The sequence below is a fragment of the Rhinolophus hipposideros genome (assembly GCF_964194185.1).
Source record: "Rhinolophus hipposideros genome assembly, chromosome: 9".
Taxonomy (NCBI): domain Eukaryota; kingdom Metazoa; phylum Chordata; class Mammalia; order Chiroptera; family Rhinolophidae; genus Rhinolophus; species Rhinolophus hipposideros.
Genome location: NC_138055.1, coordinates 29,048,688 through 29,071,897, shown reverse-complemented (window position 1 = coordinate 29,071,897; position 23,210 = coordinate 29,048,688). Strand labels below are relative to the sequence as shown.

Genomic DNA, 23,210 nt, shown 5'->3' with positions numbered 1-23,210 from the left:
TTTTAATTTTATCACAAATCCACATAAGGTACTCAGGACATAGTGATATGGATCAGAAAATCAATACTTGGAGCCACAAGAGGCAACAGCTAGCTCATTCTCCAGCACTTCACCCTTGTCAGTTTTCAACCAGTGCTTCTAGAGTTGAACGAATATGGATTTCCGTCATCTATGTGTCTCTTGATATCATTGAGAAATCAGGAAGAACTTATTAGCTTGTGGAAGCAGAACTGGTTGAAAAAGTAGAGTAGAGGAGTAAGAGACCTCAGAAATCATCTCGTCTAACCCTCTTCCTCTCTAAAAGATAGAATTGAGGTTCAGAGAGGTGAAGAGATTTGCCTAAGAAGACAGAGCAAGGCAGAAGACCCATTTCCAAATTGTAGACATCATCCATTTATCTGTGATAATAAGAAATGATAATGATAAGAAAAAACTGTCATCAGTAAAATATACCCTTATCTATTTTAGGATTGTGATAAGGTCCCAAAAAGCAAAGAAAAATGATTTGTAAAGTATAAAGAACTTTTCCTGTTGAACGTTTACCCATTCTTTACTACAATTTGGGGTTAAACAGCCTCAGAAATCTAGCACTCATTTATGCCTCAAAATGCCACCTAGATCCAGACAGTGAATTCTATTTCTATTTTGCAATCCTTTAGTTTTCCTTAATAAAATTAAAAAATACAATTCTGCCCTTGCTTCTTCAGTCATGTCAAGCATGCTAGCTAGATTCAATCCAGTAAATGCTTGTTGAAGAACTACTGTGAGCCAAGCATGATTCATCATGCAGAAAAACAAATCTCCTTCATTAGATGGCTCACCACGACACAAAATCAGATGATTGGCAGGTCAAATTCTATCCTCCTAAACAGCATTCAGTTATACCTACCTATTTGTGCTGTCGGTTACTTGAAATTTTAGCATAAATAGATCTATTTACCTTTCCTACAACCCCAATCCATTAGGATCAGTGGTACATGAATCACAAGTCACATACATTCACAAGGCATAAATTCAAAAAAGCAATGAATTTGGATGGAAAACCAAATGAGGAAAACGTTTCTCATCATAAGCCTATCACTGTACCTAACAACGTGAATCTATAGATTTTTTTTTCATTGAAACTGCTGAAGATAGAAACCTCAAAGTTCACAAGGAGCTAGGTGATCGTGGAAAACTTCCAAGGGATGTTGGAGGAAAATCAGCTGTATGGCCCTGTTATTACTAAAGGGAATCTGTGCTAGGGGTCCGAAACCCAAGTGTCTAGAGGAGCCAAACACAGAACCGCTTACTTCACTTGTGAGAAGTGGACTAGCAGGAAAGCTAGGGGAGTAGCAGACATAGCAGTAAAATGGGAGTAAATTGTATGCATTATTCTTAAAAGAATACTGTGGGAACCAAAGAAAACATATTTGTGAGCAATCGCTATCTTGGAGGCTGCCAGTATGTCACACCTGAAAAATGTCAACTGATAGTCTCTTGGTTTAAATGTGCCGTCTTTATTTTCAGTAAATATATATAATATATTTTATATTATATAAAAATATGTATTTTATGGTATGTAAAATATATATAAATATAGTTTATATTATATAAAACTATAGAAATATTTTTAGTATTTATCAAGGCTTTCATAGTTTACACTGTATGTCCCATAGCTGTTAAATCCTCAGCCTCACATATTCTACTGTATTCATCCCACAAATTTTTAAGAGCTCTTCTATACACGAGGTGCTATTCCAGGCAGACCTTGAGAGTGTTCAGGGCTATGATTTGCGTCATTTTAGAAAAGACATTGCCCTATGGCCTCACCCAGATCCTGGCATTGCATAGTCAGCTTAAACGGTAAGTGTGTGTTTTAAGTGTTCTACACTTATCACCATTATTAGCATGAACTCCTCAAAAGCCTGGGACCGTATCAATTCAAGGCCACTCCTATTCAGAGTGCCTGGGGTAGGGACTTAAAGAAAGAAAGCAGGTTGGAGACCTATGGGCGTCTCACCCCTGAACTTGGCCATCTCGACACTATGTGCACAGACCTGTGGACAGCCCCAGAGCATCTCCGCCAAGCCAGCATCTCTCAGAAAGGAGATGTATACAGCTACGGGATCATCGCACAGGAGATCATCCTGCGGAAAGAGACCTTCTACACGCTGAGCTGCCGGGACCAGAATGGTAAGAGTCTGACTCCTTCACATGCCCCCTCCGGAGCCAGCCAACCTGCATCCTAGGCTGATGGAGACCCTAATCGGTGTCACCACATCTCCGTCCTTCATCTGCAAAAGTGATGGGATATCTACATTACACGTTTCACAGGGGGTTCGGAAGGATTAAACTACAGTGTGAATGTTAGAGTGTTCTGAAAAGCATTAGACAATATGCCATTGCCAGGTGGCCCTACGGTCAGTGTTATCGTGAAAGGATTTTCCCCTTAATATTTCACTCTTTCCTTCTGATTCCAGGCATGTATCAGTTTAACACCTGAACTAGATCAATCAAGTGGGACAACATGCGTATTTTAGTCTTACTACGATCTATAGGTTTTGTCACATGTCCTGGGATTGGGGTGGGGGGGAATATTTCATTCCATTCATTCAATCCTGGCTTACTTAGCTCTTGTGCCAGAAGGGACTAAGGGATGTAGGGAGAGCGGGCCAGAGTCTTGGTCAGAGGAAGCCTGCTGAAGGCAGTGGTATCTGAGTTGAGTTTTATAGGGTTCATAGCCTCATCTTAAGGTCACCTCCTGGGTATAAGTGGCTATGAGACCCCTTAACCTGGTGGCTCATTCATTCAGCGTGCATCTGTGGAGTGCTGGCGAAGCTTTGCAACAGTGGGCACCCATCCAAGGTCAGTGAACCAGGTCAGAGTCCAGCTGCTGCTAACATTCCTTCTCATAATTTGAATTCTTCTCATCCCATCAGAGAAGATTTTCAGAGTAGAGAATTCCAACGGAATGAAACCCTTCCGCCCAGATCTGTTCCTGGAAACAGCAGAGGAAAAAGAGCTGGAAGTGAGTTTCTTTGGGCTCCTGTAACAAATTACCCCAAAATTGGTTAAAACAACAGAAATTTATTTGCTTACAGTTCTGGAGGCCAGAAGTCTGAAATAAGATGTCAGCAAGGTCACACACCCCCTCCAGGGCTCTCTGGGAAATCTATTTCTTGTTTCTTCCAGAAGCGTCTTTGGTGGCTGACATTTCTTCGCTTCTGTCCACAACACTCCACTCTTTGCCTCCGTGGTCACATTCTCTGCTCCTCTTCTGTCTGTCTAATCTCTCTCTACTTCCCTTATATAAGGATATATATGATTGCATTCAGGCCCACAAGATAATCCAGAATAATTTCTCCATCTCAAGATCCTTAACTACATCTGCAAAGACCCTTTTTCCAAGTAAGATAACATCCACAGGTTCCAGGGGTTAGGACACGGACATACCTTTGGGAGCCATTATCAACTGCCACCCTCCCCTGTCCTTTTCCACGTCTCCCAACTTAAGAAAGTTCTGGCTCCTTAAATACACATCACATTTTCAATTTTTAGGAGCAAAAAGAGCAAGATGTCCATGTGATACACTTATTGGCCTTAAAAATACTACCTACTGATTAAAACAATAAATATGCTGACATCTAGAAACCATAGGGAAGTGTACCTTCACTCGTTTTATCCTTCCTCTGAAGGAAATGGAGCCTTTCTTTCTGCATTGGCTTAATTTTTTTTTTTTTTTTTTTTTGTAATCCCTCACAAAGGCCTTTAAAGCCAATGGGCCATTTTCACCTCTCCTCTTTTCTCTCTCTTTGTTCCAACATTAAAGGCACATGGTAGTCCCATGATTCTGAAATAGAACTGCTCCTGCACTTCTCTTCTCCTCATTCCTTTTTTCTCCCTGGCTTTTCTGGATCCTGAGGTTCCTCCCCACACTTCAGCATATCCCTTCTCAAACGCTCCTTTCTTGTCTGAGTATATCCACATGTTGCTTAAAACTTTTTCACTCCTGTAGTTGGATGATTCTGGAACTGGAAATCAGGAGTAAGATCACCAGTAGCTGGTTCCAATAGGATACAGGACTGACATGAGTTGACTTGGAAATGCCACACAAGCACCTTCTGTTCCACTCGGAGGTGCTGTATCAGCCCATTTGTCAGTTGCTCCTGCCCTCTCCTCCCTAAGGCTATCAGCACATCGTGTTCCAAAGCAGGGGCGTCCTGCAGTGGTCAATACAGGCAACTAGTAGCTAGACCACTTGTCTAGTCTTCCCCAGGGACTCAGCTTGTTAAGTCAAAGAACGGGGGCAGGGATGACATCTTGTACCATTTGTGACCCTATTTTGGGCCAGAGTGAAGAACAAACTTTATATAAAACAAATGGTTTTCACCATGCTTTTTGATCCAACAAAAGCTGCAAACAAGTGGTAGCAAATGAGATGATGTTTCTACGGGCTCCCTCGTGTCTCTCTCTTCCTCTGAACCTCCCCTTCCTCACTTCTCTTATATATTCGTATTAATTATAGACATAGATATAATTATCATTATTTTATGTACTTTTATATCATAATATAATTATAATTATAATTGTATTGTTATATGTTATATATTATAATAAATATTACGTACGGATATATAATAATTATTATATATTATTGTCCTTTACCCATGCAATATTTGGGGCATATTTACGGTAAAGCAATTATTCATTGTTTATCTGAAATTCAAGTTTAACTGGGAGTCCTGTAATTTCATTTGCTAAATCTGGGAGCCCTGCTAAGGCCCCTTCACAAACCAATTAAATCAGAATTGGTCCTGGGGTGGGGCCTCTGGCAAGAGAAATTTTGTAAAGGGACCCCAGGCAATTCTGCTATTAGTCACGGTTAGGAATTGCTGCCGAAAAGCCTTCCTCGCGTTTATGGTCACTGTCTCATAGTCATGGAAGCCAACTATTTCTTGCCCTCCCCAACATACATCCTGCACATGCCTGTGAAGTATTTTATCTCTCCCATCAGTCCAGCCTTGTCCAAATCAATATTACCTTTTTTATTATTTTAGGGCCCAAGGTAAGGACTTAGGCAAGGCAGTGCATGTGGTAAGACACGCTGCAGACAACTGGGGCATCTCACCCTCATTGTCAGAGTTGAGATGTTTTAAAAATGTTCCCTGCCTTAATTACTCCCATCATGGAAGATATTAGGATAGGACACCACCACCCTTAGCTTATTTACCCCTTCTTTTTTCCAGGTGTATCTACTTGTAAAATCCTGCTGGGAGGAAGATCCAGAAAAGAGACCAGATTTCAAGAAAATTGAGACTACACTGGCCAAGATATTTGGGTATTGCTGAAATTTTCACTTTTTCTGATTTCAGATTTTTCTAATAACAGTTGACATTCAGTGGCACCTAAGAGTGAGAGTGCCTATTCTAATGAAACCCTCCCCCAGACTACAACACCTGTTCCCCCCCCCCAAAAAAATTAAATGATATGGAGACTAACAGACCATTTTCTCAGGGAAATTATCACTTGAAAAAGTTAAATACTCAAGGGCAAAACTTGCCTGACTAAAAACTATATTCTAACTAATCATAAATGTGTTAAAAATATAGTTCACTGACACTTCTGCAGGTAATTAGGATTTAGAAGTCTAGCATGGGGTCTGGGAATCTGTAAAGTCCCTGGATAATTCCTAAGATCAGTAAGTTTCTTAAAATTCTTAAATCTTAAAAAGATCAGCAACTTTGGCCCTAGGTACTTAAGACTTGAGCCATGAATCAGATTATAATTCAGGATAAAAAAAAGTAACACAATTATCCAGTAAGATTGAATTCTAGATTTCTCATGTTTTCTGTTAGCTATAGCACAGAGTGAGAAAAGTAACACTGGAGTAAGAGTTAGGAGATCCAGTTTCTAGACTAGAATCTAATAGTAGTTTGCTGTGGGGGCCTTTGGCGAAACTCTTACCCTAATTGGGTGTCAATTGTCTTATTAGTGAAATTGGACTGAATAAGATCATTTCTACAATTCCTTCCAGCTCTAATTTTTTGTAGTTCTCATGTAGTCATAAAGAGGCTAAAAGCCCAGGGCTGGAGATGAGGTAGAGTGACGTTAATGAAAGTGTGGTCATTGATTTGGTAGATCTAAACTGTCATTTGGGGGAAAGGAACAGGAAATAATAAGCAATTGAATTCTTGCCTATTTTTCATTCCTTCACAAACCTGTTACTAAGAGCAGATGAGATTGTAAGTGACAGATGAAATGTAAACTCTTGAAGATAAACTGGGCCCCTGATATTCTACCCTAGAAAGTCTGATGTAATTGATCTGGGGAGCAGGCTGGCATCAGGAGTTTTAATAGCTCTTTGGGTGATTAAAATATGCAAGCTACGGTTGAGGAAACAGTTTTAACTGAATCAATTCATCATGAATTCATCCTCCCTTACACCTGCTCCCTCACCCGTTCTCCCAACTACACTCTATACTAGTGGTTTCAAGTAAGAATCTCCTGAGGAACTTGTTTAAAAATTCTGTTTCTTAATCCTAAATCTAGCAGTTTCCAGTCATATAAGTCTGTGATACGACTCAGAATTGTACTGAATTTTTAACAGAAAACCCCTCCCCACTCCAGGGGATTATGACTAGTCCATCTTCTTGAGCACAGAGGTGGTAATTTATAAGCGTTGTTGTGGTAATGAAATGCTAAGATTCGTTCAGCCCCTTCAATTGTGCCATATAGCTCATGAATATTATCTTGGATCCTCACGACTCTACAGGACGTCATTGTGCCTCTGACCCAGCTCTGCACCAAGCCCTGTCCTATGCCCCAGTGTTACAGAAAGCTGGCATCTCATCTAACACAATAATCCAGAGTTACGTTTTTTGCTTCAGGACCCTGGCTCTCCATTGTTAGGAGATAATATAAGACTCTACTTTGCTTTTCTTGGTCCTGCTCTTCCGCTTCCGCTTACCACCTCTAGAGCCTTTTTTAACAACATATTTTCCCCTTTATTGCAAATTATTATTAAAATTTTGGAAAATGAATAAACAAACAAGAAAGTAAAAACATCACATATTTGTTAGTAAATGACCACCAGTTTTCAAAAACTAAAAATGAGATTATAATTTTTTCTGTTTTATGAACTGATTTTTTTCACTGAGTGATATAAAGGTAGTATCTTTCTGTATGTTCAACTATTCTAATTCATATTTAATGATACATTGCTATTCCATTGTATCATAATATTTTCACTACTTTTTTGTAATGAGTTTAGATTATTTTCAAATGTTTGCTGTTGTAAAGAATGCTGTGACTTTCTTTGTAGTTAACTTTCAGCATATTTATGATAGTTTCCTTAGGATAATTCTTAGAAGTAGAATTGATGGGCTGATTGATACATGTATTCTTAAAGTATATGACACATTTTACCAGGCTGCCCTCCAGGAAGGTTGTACTGTATGTTTTTCTTCCTTCTTACCTACATTGCTTGCTATTGTTCTAACATTTATTTTACTTTTTTTAAATTAATCGTATTTCTATTTCTTTGATCTTCCCTGGGGTTAAATTGTTTTTTGTTATGTTTTCAGCCATTTTTATTTTTTCATTAATTGCCTGTTTATCATATTTGCCTATTGTTTTAATGGATGTTCGTGTTTTCTTAACAATGTGGAAGGATTCTTTATCTATTTCTACATACAGACTTTTTCATGACCAAAAAAGTGAAAGTTATATGGATACCTTGATCCGACGTCTACAACTGTATTCTCGAAACCTAGAACATCTGGTGGAGGAAAGGACACAGCTGTACAAGGCCGAGAGGGACAGAGCTGACAGACTTAACTTTATGTTGCTCCCAAGGTAAGACAAGTTGGTCAGCTGACGTGCTTTCCCACAATTCCACAGCTATGCCTCATACCCTAAGAGCGTAAAGCTTTAGCATTTGTCTAGCATTGTTTTTCTTTGTATCTACTTAGGTTACATATTCCTTTTTTGCATATTCTTTAACAGACTGAGTTTAAAAATGCATATACTTGCTAAGCCTTATTCTGGTTTGCACTCTAAATACCCAGAAGACAGAGGTTATTTTTAGATGGCTAAGTGGTGCCACAGAAAGAGCTTGGAATGAGGAGTTAGAACGACCTGGGTTATAACACCTCTGTGCCTCTTTTATCATCTGGGTCCTTCAGCATGTCACTGCGTCTCCTCAGTCTCAAAAAGGAAATTAAAGTTTTCCTAAGGAATCTATGAACTATAAGGCACTTTTAGGCACTAAGTGTTAGTTTCTTTGCTTTCTTCTTTCTACCTCAAAGTAGAAGACAAATTACAAGAAGTATAGACATCTTTAGCAGAGGAGGTGAGGCAACGCATCAGATGTCTCATCTCAGAGGCATGTATAGGCTGATCTCCAATTTGTGAAATCATGTAATAGTCATGACAGAAGAGAAAGGAAGTAAGGGGGAAATCCCCAAACAGTTTAAAGTTTTGCCAAGTGTTGGTATTCAGGTAATAACTAAGAAATGTTAAGATAAGCAATAAACTAAAATGTGAAGAGCTAGGAAATAGGCGTAGGCCAAGGTGCCCACAACTGTCACAAGAGAGAAGCAATATTCTCTTCCCATTAAAGTATAATGAACTATCCTATTAGATTAAGCATAAACTAGGTAGTCTAGCATTGGATGAAATCATGGAACTTGAAGTCAGCCAGACCTGACTTCAAATCATGGTTCTACCACCTACTACGGATGTGCAGTCTTGCGCAAGTTACCTAAATGCTCCAAGCCTCAGTTTCCCATCTGCCTCCCAGGCTGGCTCCAAGAATCCCCTGAAATAATGTTCAGGATTTAAGGTACTTAGCACAGTGCCTGGAATGTCCATGGTTGCTATTATTATACATAGTAGCTATGACTTTTATATATGACTTGTATTAGTTATTATTTTATTTGTACCAATGCTTAATTTAGAATATCAGCTCTACATTAGTAAAGGAATGATTCTGAGATTGTATGAGCTGTTTTCTAAATAAAGAAATAGTTTCTCTTCTACAAGTCTGAGTGAAGAGGTAAACGTTAACACACATGATCTATTGAGTCATCCAGGTCTCACCAGAGCCTAACGTAGCACCCACGTACCCTAGGAGAGCTTAGGAATAGCCTGGGAATGGTATTTTCTTGGAATAGGAGGGAACCCTATTAGGCAATTTCTGTCAACACTCCATAAATGTTAGTTACATAATGCATAATTCCTTGTTTGGCCTTTAAGGCTGAGTTGTGACCAAAACAATAACCTGATTATCTGGCTGCCTTCTCAGGATGTCATCATCAGTGGTTTCAACTAAGAATGCACTCAAATGATTTCAAACAGATGCTTCATCACCCCAGATTATTTTTCTTCCCTTTGGGTCAGTGTGCCACTATGACCACTAGATGGCAGGTATTTTTCTTGGATTGCCAAAGGTTACAGAACACAAATCTCTATAAAGGCTGCAATACACCGTGACTCCAGTGCCACTCACTTTGATAATTTATGTAAAAATTTTTTGTATTTGTAAAAGAAAACTAAAACGTACATGGACAATAACTAGGAGAATAAAAAAAATATTCACAGCAAAATTATTAAATTTAAGACTGCACGTAGGAACCAGATACTATTCAAACACTTAACTTGAACATTTCTACTTGGGGTTTCTCAACAGATTCACATAGAAGTTCTTCCTTCTTGGGAAGCCCATGTGAGACATGTAATCTGTACAGTAATTCTGTCTGTATCAGCAACAACCTGTTATGAAATTTCACCATGTTCATTAGTTCATTAGTTTCTCTCTCTGGGTAATGCACTATTTTTCAAGTTCATATGACTTTTCAGATGTAAGCAGTAAAATGAAGGGGAAAGATGGTGAAATACCCAATTTTATCATTACATCTATGTAGTCTCCAAAATAATCTGCACCCTTAAACTGGGTGTGTTACAACTACCACCCCAGAAGTGCCCCTGCCAATCCAAACAGCCACACCACAGGGGGGATTTTCAAAGGTCCAGAGTTCCATCACTGCACCAGTTGAAAAGATTTCTTCCCTCGATGCTGTGGAGGTTCTCTAAATGGGTATTGTGAATTTTCGTGGTTGATTGGCTGTTTTCGGGGAGAATACCAACCATTCTTCCTTAGCCAGAGTCGGCACACCTCCAGATGGTCCCTATCTTCCTGACTAGCCAAGGCTTGGGTTGTGGGGACAATGTGGTGCAATAAATGACCAACAGAAGGATTGGACATTGCTGAGTTCTAGGACTGGCTATGCTCTTCCTGGCTGTGGGAACTTGTGAAAGTCATACTTCCTTTTAAGCTTGAGTTTCCTCTTCTGTAAAAATAAAGGATTTATTCTCGATGACCTCTTTGGTACCTCCCAGCTTCCAGGTTTTGTCTGTAGTAGTTCCATACTCGGGTCCTTTACAAAGTGATTCCAAGGGCAGAAAAATGGAGCATGCAGCCTCAAATCATCAGCCATCCCATTTTTCCAATGGAAAGGCAACTTGGCGCATAAAGGAATATGGAGTTCTTTCCTGTGGCTCTTCTCTCTTAATTCTGAGTCTGATATGCTGCTCTTCAGATCTCTTCAGCACACGTATTCTAAGTTCTTCATTTGACTTCTTCAGTTTTAGCATAATTTTAACATGTTTACATGGTAACTGATGTTGCTTTTTTAAGGACTCAATTCGGATTAAAAATATATCAAATAAATTATGGTTCAGATTATATCAAAATTAATTTTTAAATGCATATTCCTTCATTGTGATAATAAACAATGCCGTGGTAAATATGTCAGGAGGTAAAACAATTGACTCTGATGAGAAAAGATCTGATCGGTATTGTCATTCAAGCTCTTACATTAATGACACACTCTCCTCAGCTTCTGGATATAGAGCTATCTCTAGAAGACTCTGACTGTCAAAAGAGAGGTAAAAAGTGGGCAAGTGTGTATATATATTAGGGTTATATGTCTGTGTATTAGGGTCCATAGTCAATTACTACGTTAATGCTGAACCTGCTTATAATCATCTGAGTTCAAATACATATATGTGTATCTATGTAATATGTTCATATATACAGTATAAGCAACTTATCTTTGCTTCCTAGCCACCCAGTTGACTGGAAATCCCAAACTCTCAAATTCCTGGTAAACAATTGCTACTGTCTCAAAGATTTATGTAAGAGAAGAAAAACTTTACTGTCGTTGAAGGCATTCTGTTTCCTTCCATCTAGGCTAGTGGTAAAGTCTCTGAAGGAGAAAGGCATTGTGGAGCCTGAACTATATGAGGAAGTTACAATCTACTTCAGTGACATTGTAGGTTTCACCACTATCTGCAAATACAGCACCCCCATGGAAGTGGTGGACATGCTCAACGACATCTATAAGAGTTTTGACCACATTCTTGATCACCATGATGTGTACAAGGTAACCACTTCACCTAATAGGCTGAAATGATCATACGGCCGCAGGTCAGCAGAGCCAGAATGGGTTGTTCCTGTTATTACTCAGGTCTTGTACTCTCGAACTTAAGATTTAATCAATTTTGGTGGTAGAATCTGAGCTAAAAGTGAAGGGAAATGGAAGAATAAGCAGGGCCTTAAGTCAAAATGACCATGTGATCTTAAGAAGCAGTATGAAAGAAACAACATAAAGTTCAGCAGGAATGAATTTGGGGTACTAAATTTAGAGAAAATGGCATAATCTCAAATCACCTTCAAGCAATGGATTGTGTTTAAGTTGACTGCAAATTAATCAGAGAAGACACCAGAGTTATAATAAGTAAAGTAGGAATATCTTGTTGTTGTTGTTTGTTGTTGAAATAGCAAGCATGACTGAAACATTCTGTAAGCTCAGAACTGGATCTATTACCTGACTAGAGTGCTGATCTGTTCTTGACTAGTAATGTCTGAGTCAGAAGAGTAAAGGAGAGTTGAATTCCTACATTTTCATGTTGGAAAAGCAGCAGACCATATGGAACAAGTAACTTGAGAAACAGAGCCCTTCATTAAAATCCCAATTTGCCCCTTAACCATGTGATGTATTTAAAATATGTTTAATTTCCTCAAGTTTTCAATTTACCTATCTGTAAAATGGGATGATAATAATACCTAACTCAATGGATTATTTTTAAGGTTATTGAGTTAAACAATATGCCTGAAACACTGTATCCTTAAGGAAAGTTTAGCGGTAACTCATGTAACACTGTCATAGTGGTTGTTATTCACTGAGGACACTTTCCTCTGAGGGTTTCTCTTAGCCCAGTTCTCACTCTATGTAGGTCAGAAAGCCATGGTAACAACAGTTCTTATTGGATAGAAAGTGATTATGCATTTTAGAGATAGTTGGCAAAAAGAAGTTACCTAACCAATAAATGTGAACTATGCATATGATTATGAAAATAAAATTAAAAGGGAGGACATTTTATCAAAGAATTATATTTATAGAATACTGTTAATACAAAAATACTACTTATTACAAGAAAAGTGTTTGGTGTCACCATACTATAAAAATGTGTATTATATGTTGGAGGAACCTACAATTATTTTTTTCAAATAGTATGTGAAAAATGATAAGTGCCAAAGATGACTTTTCTGGTAATTAAAGGTATTCCTAAAATTATATAAAACTAGTCAGATTATTTAAACAGTCACAGAATTGTCACAACATCCAGATGATTTATATTATTATGAAGTACTTTCACATGGTTAAAATTTTTTATAACTGTTTTATCATCCATTTAACTAGACTATTATGTTGGTGCAAAAGTAATTGCGGTTTTTGCAATTATTTTTAACCTTTTAAACTGCAGTTAGTTTTGCACCAACTTAATATAAAAACCCTGAAGAAATTAGCATGGAACTGGTCTTGAACTAGTCCCGGGAAAAGTATACAGGGCTAGGCTCACACCAAGTTCTGAAAAACTTTTGTATTTGAAATGTGTTTAATTACTTGTGCCTTTTGAAGGGGCAGATTCACTGATGAGGAACTATCTCCACAGGTGGAAACCATTGGTGATGCCTACATGGTAGCTAGTGGTTTGCCTAAGAGAAATGGCAATCGGCATGCAATAGACATTGCCAAGATGGCCTTGGATATCCTCAGCTTCATGGGGACCTTCGAGCTGGAGCATCTTCCTGGCCTCCCAATATGGATTCGTATTGGAGTTCACTCTGGTATGGAGTTCAGCCTTGTGGCAAATGGGAACTCTTGGTTCTGTGCAACTAAATCAGAATGGATAAAGGGTCTTCACATGTGACCAGATTTCACATGCGGCTTACTCTTGAATCTCTCTGCCAAAAATGAGGTCTCATGACACATCCTAACATAATTTGACCCAGTCTCTAGAAAGTTCTAGGAAACATCTTTTTAGCAACTTTGATGAACACCAAACATGTAATAAAATAACAAGCTCCAGATTTCCTATTTAAATTACTATATTTAGTGTTTCATTTATCTTCTCCCCATGCCTTCCCTCTCCCCCATCCCCAATTTCTGTATTTTTTTCCACTAAAATATTATAGTATCTTAAATAGATTATCTATGGAGGGGGAAGAGGGGTGAAGCTATAATTCCTATAATAAATGGGCATTTATATTCCCCCCCACCCCCTCATGTGACCCAGGGAAAGGAGGTGGGTCACTTCAAAGATCATGATAGTTAATCCAGCCTTGAATGTAGAGATTTGAGAAGATGTGTTATAAATATAGTTGGAAAGGAACTCATAAGTCATCTAGATTAATCCTTTACAGAGCATAAACTACCTTTAAGTTCTAAGATAAGTAATAACACAACCACTTTTAGAATAATCCCAGGATTCCCTGAAAACTCACTATTTCCAAAGTCAATTCACTCCATTATTAAATAGTTCTAATTGTTAGACAGACTTTCCTTACGTTAAATTAAATCACATCTTCCTATAATTTCTGGTCATTGCTCCTTTTTGTGCCATCCGAGCCTCACAGAAGACCCAGAGTACAGAAAACCCAAAAGACCACTCCAAACTTCGTGGCAAGGACCAGACAACTACATTTGCAAAAGTCATCTTGTATGCACAATGCCTAGCACAGAGCCTGGCACGAAATATTTATTGAGTAATGAACCGGTGACATTCTCTAAGTGACAGTAAATAGAAGTTAAAAACTGCTGCCACATCTCTGACGCCCAGGAGCATAGCTGTGGACTGTCCCAATCGTGTCCACAGCCAGATGTCACCAATGTTTCCATACACATATGAGGGAACTCTTTGAGTATCTCCCTAGTCAGTAACAGTCTCTTTTGTGATCCATCACAAATGACCAGGCCTGGAGGAAGGGACAGCAACAGGTCTAACTGAACCAAGTCAGAGAGAATGGATCTCAGGGGTCCTGGCCCAGTCTCTGTCCCCTGTGAACCTACTCAGTGCCTGAGCTGACCACCACGGCCCAGGCGCTACCATACTGGGCTGGAATGAGAATAGATATTAGGCACACATACCTAATATCTAGGTATTATCTTAGGGTTTAGCCTGAAGAAATTTAAAGGTTGCTGTTAAATATTAATAGTTGAAAATGAGACATAGTATCAGCACTTCTAGGCCCTTCCCAGGTTTATCATCCATTTTTGAAGTGAAGAGTCACTTGTGATTAGACCTAAGGCACAGATCAGAGATCTTCTGATCAAGTAGCTGCCTCTACTGTGCCTGCTTTTGTTTATCGTTTGTTTCTTTTTTATTTTGTGTTGTTTTGCCTTGAACCTAATAGGGAAGGGCTCAGCACTCAGGAGAACATCCCGCGTTTTGATTTTTTGTGTGTTCATAAACACAGAATATTTGTAGGATAAATCTATAAAGAAACTCATATAGATCAAAACCCAATCAACCAACTAGAAAATCAGTACTTACCTCTATCCAAAACGAGTTTTGCAGTTCCCGAGTTAAATTGAACTTCTAAAATCTTTAACTCCTTGCAGTCAGTCGTTCCACACAAATACTTGATTAAACAACCTTTTCTCCCTGCCTAATATGCTACTGTGCGGTTTTCCTTTGGCTTTTGTTCTTCCTGTTAGAATGTCCCTGTGCCACAGGCTCCCCCATCCCTCTGCATTCAATGGTGCATGCAATGCTCAGGGAAGATAATGCAAAGTCCTTGGCTTCTGCACCTTCCATCATCATCCAATCAATCTCAGAATGCCACTCGGACTACAATAAAATTAAATAAAACAAATTTGGCCATTGAGTCTTTGAGGGTACTGTGCCGTCCAACAGTTCAGAGCTCAGGGCTGTGTGGCTCAACAGAGTACACAAGCAGTGGGGTCGTCTTCATCCTTCCTGAGAGTTTCTATTTAAAAATACTAGGAAGGACTTCCCATCTTTGCAGTCTGAATCTCTGATGCCTTCTTGGTTTGTGCAAGTGTATTTTTCTGTGCCAGAGCAAAATACTTTCTGAAAGCACACATCGAATAATGATGCTTCCCTCACTGAATATATTCACTCTAAGCAAAAAAATCAAAGTTCGCTTTTTACACCCTCAAACACTGCTCCATAAAATGAAGCTTTATGGAAGAGGCTGACCCATCTAAACTTCACTCCTGCTTTCTGTCCATTTCAGGTCCCTGTGCCGCTGGAGTTGTAGGGATCAAGATGCCTCGGTATTGCCTGTTTGGAGATACCGTCAACACAGCCTCTAGGATGGAATCCACTGGCCTGCGTAAGAAGGGAAATGGTCGTCTTAGAAAACAAAGATTCTGTGTTCTAGCAGAAGGGAGCTGTAGGGTAAAATGCATAAGTGCCTGTGAGATCAGGGTACCCTTTACATTGACTGAACGTGAGCCTGTGTCAATGCAGTCCTTGCTACATTTGCTTTTGTTGTTGCTGTTTACTGATAATTATTCCATTGCTCCTTTTTGGCTCAGTTTTAGACTGCTTCTATTAGTTTTTGTTCATTTGCAATGCATGCAGGCATGGTCTACCTGGAATAGTCACAAAATTTAGCATAGATGCATTTAAGTTAAAAAATATTCAGTGGGCTAGGTATGGAACATACACTGTGATTCACTTTCCCATTTTGTTTGGTTTCCCTGGGAATTGGTTCTAGGAAAGAAAAATATAAGTATTTGTTATATGCAAAAACCTGTATTGCGTTTGCCTGGCAAGGTAGAGGTATTGTGTGCTACCTGTAGTAGATGCCCAGTAAATATTGATGGTAGTAATACCAGTAGAAATATATACTGGAGAGAATGAAAGCATTGGTAGATATGGGTGGGGCTTCCAAAAACACAGGTGATAGAATGTTATTTTGGCAGTCTACTGACAACCTGATTCTAGTTTATACTGAAAAATCATGATGTAAAGGAAAGAATAAGATTGCGACCAGACTTAAAAATCAAAACCATGTAAATCATTGTCTGTGTAAGTTAGGGGGGAAAGTTACCTCATTTTTAGGCATCAAAAGTTAAAGTTATAAATTGAGGATGGGATACCAATTTTACTGGAAGGTTTCTGGAAGGCTTTGAGATGATGTATGTTAAGCATTTAGCAATCCTCTGATACATGGTAGGCATACAACATGGGGTTGCCATTATCCTTACTATTGTTAATGTCTGTGGCATCCAAAACAGGAAAAGGTAACTGATGTACAGCAATGGACCTAAGAATGGGAATATACCCTCACCACTTATTTGTGAGAAGGATAAGAATGTCCCAGAAGAGTAAAATTTGAAAAAATCAAGACCCAATAACTCTCTCCTGAATCTTCACCCTGCTGCCAACACTTAGGCTGCTTATTAGAACTTTTACACAGGGACCCAAAATTAAAGTCCAACTCTTAAGCTCAGCATTACAAGCTAAATCCAAAACCAGACCTACATGGCTACCTCTCTGAGCTGGAATGAAAATCTGTAGAGCAAAACCTGGGAAGCCCCATCACTCAGGACCCTGAAAGACCATGCTAGACTCTCTTTCTTCCCATGTGTGATAATTCTTCTTAGATCACTGATTGTTATTTTCAAGTGTTCTTTCATTAAAATATCTAAGCTGTCAAGAACACCTGAAATAAATGTCCTGAATCAAGGGGAAGCAAACGTGACCATATAACAGATTTCAAAATGAAGAGGATTTTCATTGATCTAATGAAAATTTATATCTAATGATCTACATTTGCGTCTCCAGCCTTGAGGATTCATGTGAGTGGCTCCACGATAGCCATTCTCAGGAGAACTGAGTGCCAGTTCCTGTATGAAATGAGAGGAGAAACATACTTAAAGGTAAGCGATCCACAGGGACAGTACCCAGAAAAGGCACTCCACGACACATATGGGCCACCTCCTTTAAGACTGGACACCCAGTGGTCAAGCAGTGCTGAGGAGCATGAGATGGAGAATCCTTTTCTGTACTCCCCACATTTATTACCCACCATCCTGCAATGATCAGCCTTTGTCCCTTGTAGGAGAAGCCACCACTGAAGAGTGTGAACTCAGAACTTTCCTTTATTTCAAAGAACCCTTTTGATATTTTGAACTATGACCACTATGTTATAAAATGCTGCCATTTCTTCCACATGTATCCAAATTTTACCCCCAATTCCTTCTTTGTACCCGAGAGCTACATCTGGTCCAGGACTAACTTCAGTCAAAGTCCCATCTCCTTACATCCTTGCTCTTACTGCAAGATGCTACCACTCTCTTAAGACCACCTCTCTTGCTAATTGCTTTATCATTCTGAATGAAGCTCTGGACCAGAAAATCGCAAGGTGTGGCCCCAGACTTCTGACTCAGCATCATCTGTGTGCTTGTTAAAATGCAGACGCCTGGACTCTCCACTAGGTCTACTAAGACTCTGCGAGTGTAGATCTGGAATTTATAGTTTTAACAAGGATTCAAAATGATTGTTTGAGAATCACTGCTCTAGACTGTGCATGCTATTCCTCACATGTAGAACAGCCGCCCTCCAAAACCACCAAATGCTTCCACTTGGCTCTCAGGCTGCTTTTCAAAAGTCATTATAATCTTCTCACAACTGGTCTGAGCCAACTATTGACTATAAGATTATCTGTCTCCAGTAGCCTTTTTTCTTCTGCTTCTGGCCTTTATACTATGATTGCAATTTGAAAAAACCTCTTTTTTTATAGTAGGGTCCTACATCACACTCGCTTTTTCAATCCTCCATAAATACATTTTTTGCACAGAGTATTTCCCCTCAAACAAAAGTGATTTATGGGTTACTACAGTTCAAACATAACCAAAAAAACCCCACAATTTTAAAAAATGAGTGGTTTTTTAAAATATGTAACCATCAATCTCCTTTTCAAATACCAGCTCCAGCAAAAACAGGATTTCCAGTAAGTTTACATTCATTTTATAGCCTCCAGACAGGCTCAGCAAATATCTCTTAATGAGTGTTTATTATGATACACATGTGTTTATAATTTAAACACTTAAGGTAGGGAAACTGTGGCAGAGTTTTGTGGCAAACTTTGTGGCAAAAAGGGCTGGAAGAAAAGATGGACAATGAAAATCAGTTGGATTTGTTGGTATAGCAAAACTGTAGATGAATTTTCTTCCTTTTTAATTTAGAGTTCTTGTGATTTTTCTATAGTGATATTTTGAAATGCCTTTTGGAAAAAAAGAAAACTACTTTGAAGGAAACATGTCTGGTGAATGAGAGCCTTGTTTTTAAAAAGTCTCTTGGAAATAAATATTTGTCTAGAGATAATGCAGATCATATCAGGAGCATGTGCTATACTGAAACATAGGCACTGATGAGAAATGCAGAGGTGAATGTCTCTTGGAAAAGGACATTTGTCAGAGCAGTGGGCTAGAAATGAATAGTCTTATTGGCCTTCATGAGTACACATACCTTTCTTGTCTCACTAGGGAAAAGGAACTGAGACCACCTACTGGCTGACGGGGGTGAAGGACCAGCAGTACAACCTGCCAACTCCTCCCACTGTGTAAGCTGCTGGGTGTGGTGGGGACATACAGAGGTGTAGAGGTCTTGGCTTTGTCAGTTCTGCTACATACAGCCAATTTAATTGTTGGCAACTGCTTTACCAGTGGCAATGATATACTATATTGAGTACGAAACCAGGGACTACATGCATGAGTTTAGAAGCCTCCCTTCCCTAGCTGCTAGAACCTGGGCGTTCCAGGCATGCTCAGGAGAACAGAGGACAGTTGAGAGAGCTCACCTCTTGCATGTCTGGTTCCCACAGGAGTACAGAATGCTGGAGGCAAAGAGGCATTTCCACCCCTGCCTACAGCTCTCTACTGTGCCACCTGTTGAACATGGGAACTCCCTCAACCCCAGAACTACAGTTCTGGGTCTTCCCACAGAGTTTGTGTTCTCCCTGAGATGAGGAAGACAAGGTTTCAGGACTAACTGGCAGCTTTCAGTTCCCCAAACATGACTCAAATGGTCAACGAGTTGCATTGGTTGTTGCAGTCAGTTATGTGAGTGTTATTGTGGCTTTTGCTATGGTAGAGAAACCCTGTCTTGCATACTCCTAGAGCCTGAATCCTGATAGGTGGGAAGCCTGTAGAGATGTCAAAACAACCCACATCTTCCCAGGGGCGAGGGGCAGGGTACTGGGCCCCTTAGGAGGAGTGCCCCAGGTCTATTCCAAACTCTTGAAACCTACCATCCATTTTGAGTCCTCCCCAAACAAGATCCACACTCCTAGGAATGTGTGGGACCAACAAATTTTCAGGGTTGTGTTGCAGGGGCCTTGCATTGTCCGGGCTTCTTTCCCCTCCCTACAGTGGCATATGTAAACTTAACAGCATTTCCAAATTCTGGCAGCATGGTGTTTCACTTTGAAACTGAAATATAATTTTTTGCTTGACATATGTTCTGCTTTTTCTACAATTACTACACAGAGCAGGATGACAGGGTGTTAAGCTCATCCAAAGCAAGGCTCATTTTGTATTCTGCAGACTTCCTGTGTTTAGCACAGAGCAAGTCTTCAATAAGTATTTGGTAAACTGAACTGATTGTCTGGAGCTAAGGAATATTCTGCATGAATTGCTGAGAAGTTCCATTTTCCTTCTCCACTCATTTTCCAGGGAGAATCAACAGCGTTTGCAAGCTGAATTTTCAGATATGATTGCCAACTCTTTACAGAAAAGACAGGCCACGGGGATAAGAAACCGAAAACCCACACGGGTAGCCAGCTACAAAAAAGGCAGCCTGGAATACATGCAACTGAACACGACAGATAACAACAGTACCCATTTTTAAAAACCTAAATGAGGTCAGAGGACTCAGGCAAATGAAGTACAGCTGTACTTAGGCAGTGGCCTCAAGGTTCCTGAACACCTCCATTTCCGTAATACCTCAGTGGAACAGAAGAAGGGTCAGATGTATTCTACGGAGACTTGGCTGCCCTGTCTGGAACACTTTTGGAGAATATTCTGGAACATTCTGGAAAAGTAAATTACCTTTTACTCTGGAGCCTGATCTCAATATTTGCTCCAGGGAACTTCAACGTGGGGAAGAAGAGAAATGAATGTACTATCTCAAAATTGAGGAGATTTTGTTCTCATTTCATTTATTTTGTTTTTGTTTTGTTTACTGGCTTTTTCCTTCTGTATTCATGATAGAATTTTTTAAATTGTCACAATTATATTTTAAGTACCTTATCCATTAAATTATATTTAACTCATAATTTTTGCAGGAAAACATGCTGTATGTAAGTCAGGACTAAAAGTCAAAAGTTTACTGAGGCTGTGTATGTGTTTCCACCTATTCCATCCATTTTCCTGAAATGCACCAGCCATCATCTTGTGCTCGCTGAAAAGCTGACTGAATTCCCCCACACTGAAGCAGGGCAAAGCTAGCGCTGTTGCTCAGGGCTCAGAACCTTGACATTCAGTATCTCCTGTAGCATATGAAGGGATTTTGTGTCTAGCCCTCTACTGTGGGAGGCAGGGCTTGCAACTGTCTCAGATCTGGGATAAAGTCAAATCCTATTTATCTGTAAAGCCAGTAGTACTTCCAAGTACAAATATCCCCTTCCAGCAGCCATCTCCTACCCCTTCTCGTGGTACCCCAGCATGACTCATTTGCGTGAAATCTATGGGGAAATGGCAAAAGTCAACTAACTGGTGTTGAGTAGACTAGACTCAACAAAGGCAAAACAAGCATGTAAAATTTCTGGCACTACCTGCAGAACTAAAACAACTGCTTCAAACATATTACTCCTCACCCCGAAAACCACTCTACAGATTAAGAAACATGTGTCTTCTTCATCACCTAGAAAAGCAGAAAATCAAAAAGTAAATTATCTCCTGATTTACAGGTTGAGAACTTAGTATACAGCAAGAGTCGTTATGTACAATCCAGAGGTGTATCATCTGCGCCTCAGTGTGCGGCACAAAGACATTTTGCATGGGAATGAGGTTGTGATGTAAAAGTTCCTGGTCATTCATTTAATAAACATATATTGAGCACCTTTTCTCATTCTAAGAACTGGGCTTAATGTTGGAGTTATGAAAACATGGTCTCTGCCGAGCTTTGAATTTTATAGGGGAGAGAGAACTGTATAGAGATAAGTGGGTTTGGGTACAAAGCAATATTCTTGACAACAGACAAACTTAGCAACTCTAAGACCAGCCAGGAAAACTCAAAATCTTTAATGCTAAGGGGCACTGATAAAAACAACTTCTCAATTGAAAGCTCATGTTTGTCTTCTATTATAGAATCTACATAACAGTGAAACATTTCTTAACCTTTAAACAGATGTGTGGCCTCCAGTTATCCACCTAACTATGGATATATGATGCCAGTGACTAACAGTGGGACCCAGGCAAGGGTCAAATTCCTGCACTGCTCTTTTCTAGCTGTGTGTTAAGTAATGCTTCTAAGCTCCTGATATTTCATTAATAAACCATGAATCATAATACCCACCTAAAGGAGTTATTATAAAGATTATTTTTTAAATGAACTTTGTCAAGCAACTGAGCATAGTGTCAGCCACATAGTAGGTTCCTGACAAAGAACCTTTACCTTCAACTTTTTCCCTCTCTCTACTTGCTTTATAAACCAGAAGTAAAACAGTTCAAACCTGGGGCGTCCACGTGCATAAAGTATACATAAGATGATTTATTTTTAACATTTGATTATAGAATTTTTTAAGTGTACACAAAAGTAGAGGGAATAGCTAATGAATCCCTATATAGTCATAATTAGTTTCAAGAATTATCAACTAGGGTTTCCGGGCAGGAATTCCTACCTGTTCTCAGGAATTTTTTTTCACTTTCCTGTTCCCGAATCCTGAGATATAAACTGTTTTCTGTTCTCCACGATGATTGTTCCCACAAAGTGATGGCTGATACAAACAACCACCTGGGTTCAAGGAGCCAATTTTCCTGATTTCCCGACCAACTTTTCTTGGGATTTGGGAATGGAAAAGCGAAAAAAATTCAAGAGAACGGGCGCTGAATTCCCGCCCGGAAACCCTATTACCAATATTTCCCAGGCTTGTTTCGTCTGTCTTCCACCAACCTTGTTTGTTTTGCCATATCATTTTAAAGGAAATCCCAAATATTGTATCTTTCACCTATAAATAACTCAATATATCTTTGTAACACAGGATTGATGAGCTTTTTTTGTAAAGGGTCATGTAGTAAATATTTTTGGCTTTGCAGGCCAGATTGTCTCTGTTGCAACTACAGTTGATTCTTGAACAACACAAGTTTGAACTGCATAGGTTCATTTTGATACGTGGATTTTTAAAAATAAGTATACTGGAAAATTTTTTGGAAATTTCCTTACTACCATGACGTGGTCATATCGATTACACAAGGCTATCATAAAACAATCATATTGCTTCTTCTTTGTTCTCAGTGCCTGAATGCTTATACCTGTAAATATGAATTTTCTTTTTCACATTACCATTTTACTTTTTAATGTCTAGTGTTAATAATATGTATAACAGGTACCGTGTTTTGTGTCATGTAAGACAACATTAATGTAGGAACTGACAGATGATTCCCCTTGTAACCAGATGACGTAAATGAAGGGTATCTATAGATATAGTACAGTACTGTAAATGTATTTTCTCAAAAAAAGGTGAGAACTTATTCGCAGTTGACCTACCCTATAATAAATGTTAAATGAAGTTCTTCAGACAGAATGAATGTGATACCAGATAGAAACTTGGATCTTCACAAAGAAATTAAGGAGTACTGGAAATATGTTATATAGAAGTATAATGAATTTTTTTCCTATTTTTAATA

At 39.1% G+C, this 23,210-nt stretch overlaps 1 protein-coding gene across 1 annotated transcript in view; it reads left to right on the top strand.

Annotated features, from left to right (window-relative positions):
- Positions 1 to 20,211, top strand: part of GUCY2C (guanylate cyclase 2C) — a gene marked incomplete at both ends in the record, with an annotated part of 70,286 nt that extends 50,075 nt beyond the window's left edge. Inside the window, 10 exons of the mRNA XM_081059543.1 lie at positions 2,038 to 2,175; positions 2,922 to 3,010; positions 5,229 to 5,320; positions 7,678 to 7,836; positions 11,234 to 11,426; positions 13,000 to 13,174; positions 15,587 to 15,685; positions 17,146 to 17,240; positions 18,849 to 18,925; positions 20,037 to 20,211. Of these exons, the coding sequence (XP_080915669.1) occupies positions 2,038 to 2,175; positions 2,922 to 3,010; positions 5,229 to 5,320; positions 7,678 to 7,836; positions 11,234 to 11,426; positions 13,000 to 13,174; positions 15,587 to 15,685; positions 17,146 to 17,240; positions 18,849 to 18,925; positions 20,037 to 20,211 (1,292 nt within the window). The remainder of the gene's footprint in view (positions 1 to 2,037; positions 2,176 to 2,921; positions 3,011 to 5,228; positions 5,321 to 7,677; positions 7,837 to 11,233; positions 11,427 to 12,999; positions 13,175 to 15,586; positions 15,686 to 17,145; positions 17,241 to 18,848; positions 18,926 to 20,036) is intronic.
- Between the last annotated feature and the right edge of the window lie 2,999 nt (positions 20,212 to 23,210).